This window comes from Octopus bimaculoides, chromosome 18 (genome assembly GCF_001194135.2).
Source record: "Octopus bimaculoides isolate UCB-OBI-ISO-001 chromosome 18, ASM119413v2, whole genome shotgun sequence".
NCBI classification, from domain to species: domain Eukaryota; kingdom Metazoa; phylum Mollusca; class Cephalopoda; order Octopoda; family Octopodidae; genus Octopus; species Octopus bimaculoides.
The window spans coordinates 49,869,177-49,871,929 of NC_068998.1; the positions used below are offsets into that span (position 1 = coordinate 49,869,177).

The 2,753-nt window shown below is 32.1% G+C and overlaps 1 protein-coding gene across 3 annotated transcripts in view; it reads left to right on the forward strand.

Moving 5' to 3' along the window:
- The window catches only part of LOC128249853 (uncharacterized), a 5,860-nt gene extending 3,246 nt beyond the window's left edge, over positions 1-2,614 (forward strand). For all 3 annotated transcript variants that reach the window (XM_052974394.1, XM_052974393.1, XM_052974395.1), the window contains exons 4-5: positions 1,585-1,673; positions 2,348-2,614. In XM_052974394.1, coding sequence (XP_052830354.1) covers positions 1,585-1,673; positions 2,348-2,442 — 184 coding nt within the window. In that variant the 3' untranslated portion in view covers positions 2,443-2,614. The remainder of the gene's footprint in view (positions 1-1,584; positions 1,674-2,347) is intronic.
- Positions 2,615-2,753: the final 139 nt, after the last annotated feature.

The following is a 2,753-nucleotide window of genomic DNA, read 5'->3' on the forward strand; positions in this document are numbered from 1 at the left end:
AATTAACTACCAACAAAAATAATTGGTAAGCTAACTTAAACAATCATCACCTAAATAGCAGAAAAAAACGACAGTGAAGATATGCAGACTCTTCAAGAATCGATCCTTTTGGTAATAATAATAATAAAGGAGTTACGACGCAAAAACGTATAAATTCAAAAGAACATATTTATCTTCTTCAATATATATTTCAGTATAAAGAATTCATTAAGATGCTTAAATCAAAATTTCTTTACACATCATTCAGGAACAGATATAAATATATAATCATATTTATGTGTTAAATATATATGTATTTAAGGCGACGACCTGGCAGGATTGTTAGTACACCGGGCAAGATGCTTCGTGACATTTCCCCCGTTTTTACAGTGTGATATCATATGCTGCCGTGGTGGACATTGCGTTTCATTCCTTCGGAGTCGATAAAACAAGTACCAGTTTAACACTGATGTTAGTTTAATTAATTTAGCCCCACATCAGATAATGTTGACTTTCTACCAAATTTTGAAATTGACATTTAATAATGTATTTGTAACTATTGATATATTAATATTTGCATACTAATAATTATACACTCGCTTCAAATTTTGGTAGAATGTCACCAAATTCAGGAGTGACAGAATACTTTAATTACATGAAACCCAGTGTTTGACTGGTTCGTATTTAATCGAGCCCGAATGTATAAAAGTCGACCTCAACCAAATTTCGCTAATCATTTTTGCCCGAGTGCTAACGATTCTGCCCGGCTGAAGTTATACTCTATATTTCTGAATTGATATCTATATATCTTTTTTCAATATATACTATATAATTTACATTTTAAAAGGCGGTGAGCTGGAAGAAACGTTCTCACGCAAGGCAAAGTGCTTTGCAACATTTCGTTCGTTTTCGCGTACTGACTTGAAGATTCACTGAGACGCACATTACATTTCGTCCTTTCGGTGTCGAGAAAATAAATACCAGTTATGCACTTGTGTCGATGTTATCCACTTTTCTTCAGAAAAGGCATGCTTTGTGCCACACTTTGATTTGAACTCAGAAAGTTCAATGCTATGCGTATTCATTTGTGCAATGCTCATATAACCCTGCAGATATATGACCATGAGGTAAATAAGAGAAATAAATCCTTCTACTTGAGGCATGAGGCCTTAAATTTTCTGAAAGGGAACTTGTCGATAACAACGACCCCACGGCTCAAATGAAACTTTTTGGTTCAACGTCGGAAGGTTGAATTACACAGTCAATCCTCGAGATATGCGGACGGCGAAAATGCTGCTAAGCATTTTGTCCTGCGTGCAAAATATTGTACCAGCTCGCGGCATTAAATAAGAGGAATAATGCGAGTTATTTTAACTTGGAAATTGTTGAATCAACACTATTATGATAAATAAAATTCCTCAAACAAACAATGCCCAATGTTGCCATTTATGTTGAAGACGAACAGTATAAATATATGTATTTCATATCATATTATCAAAAGTAAATATCTCTGATTTTATACTATATTATTTAAATGGTGTATATTGAATAATATTTCCAAACATATATTTTAACTTCTTTTCTAAAATTATTTTTACCTCTTAGTCGCATAAAAAAGTTGAAGGAATGTTTTGATGGAAAGTACAATGACTGCACTGATTACTTCACAAACATTTTTCAGAATAAAAAATGTGGTATGATATTTTCATTACTTATTATAGTATTGGGAGAAATAATATTTCAACGGATTCAGTCCCATACAATTATTATTTTACACTGAATTTTATTATCCAATATTCCAATGAACACGAATTTTCATTGAATGAAAGCATTATCGGTAAAGATATGGGTTTTGTTAACATTATATTTATTATTTAATAATTCTTTTGCGTGTATGTATCCATTGAATATAATCTTACGTTTTCATAATGGTATTACCAATACAAGAATTCTATAATTTGAGCTGATCCAGTTATATTATTGTATATTTTGTTTTTCTAATCCATAAAAGCATAAGAAATGTATCCTACCGAGGACTGGAAAATTAATATAATAAATAGTCGTATCATACATCTTTGTCTTGAAGGCGGAGAGCGGGCAGGATCGGTAGGAAGCCGGGCGAAATGCCTAACAGTATTTCGTCTCGCTACGTTCTGATTTCAAATTCCGTCGATGCATTAAGTACCAGTTAAACTCTGGTATTTAATTTAAACAATCGACTGCTCACCTTCTCCAAAATGTCAGGCCTTGGGCCTTTTGTAGAACGGATTAAAATATTTATATTTTTTGAAATAGTTCTAGGAAGGCTAATGAATATAAAATGTAAAACTCAAAATTATCTGAGTACTGTACTTTCTCTTTACTCTAGAGGAAGTAATTGCTAAACAAAGTGCTCCTCCTTCACTCCGCCTTGAGTCATCATGCATCCTATTTCTGGTTCTAATGATATCGGTTTTGATGTGATGGAAAGCCGCGTCTGCTGGTGTTATATATTTCACATATGAATATTTATAAATACGTAATCGTTTCAAATTTTCTAATTTCTCACTTGCACAACACATCAAATTTGAGGAACATCAAATGCACTTTATTATCCTTGAAATATCTGTGCAATAAAATCATAATTTCCGTGTAATTTTTGGTGTAATGTCGTTCTGTTTATATTATTTTTGCATCACTCACTTTGACTGTTAGTCTGAAACTAATGACTGCAATAACAGTGAAATAAATACTGTAATGCATATCTTAGCAATATATATATATATATATATATA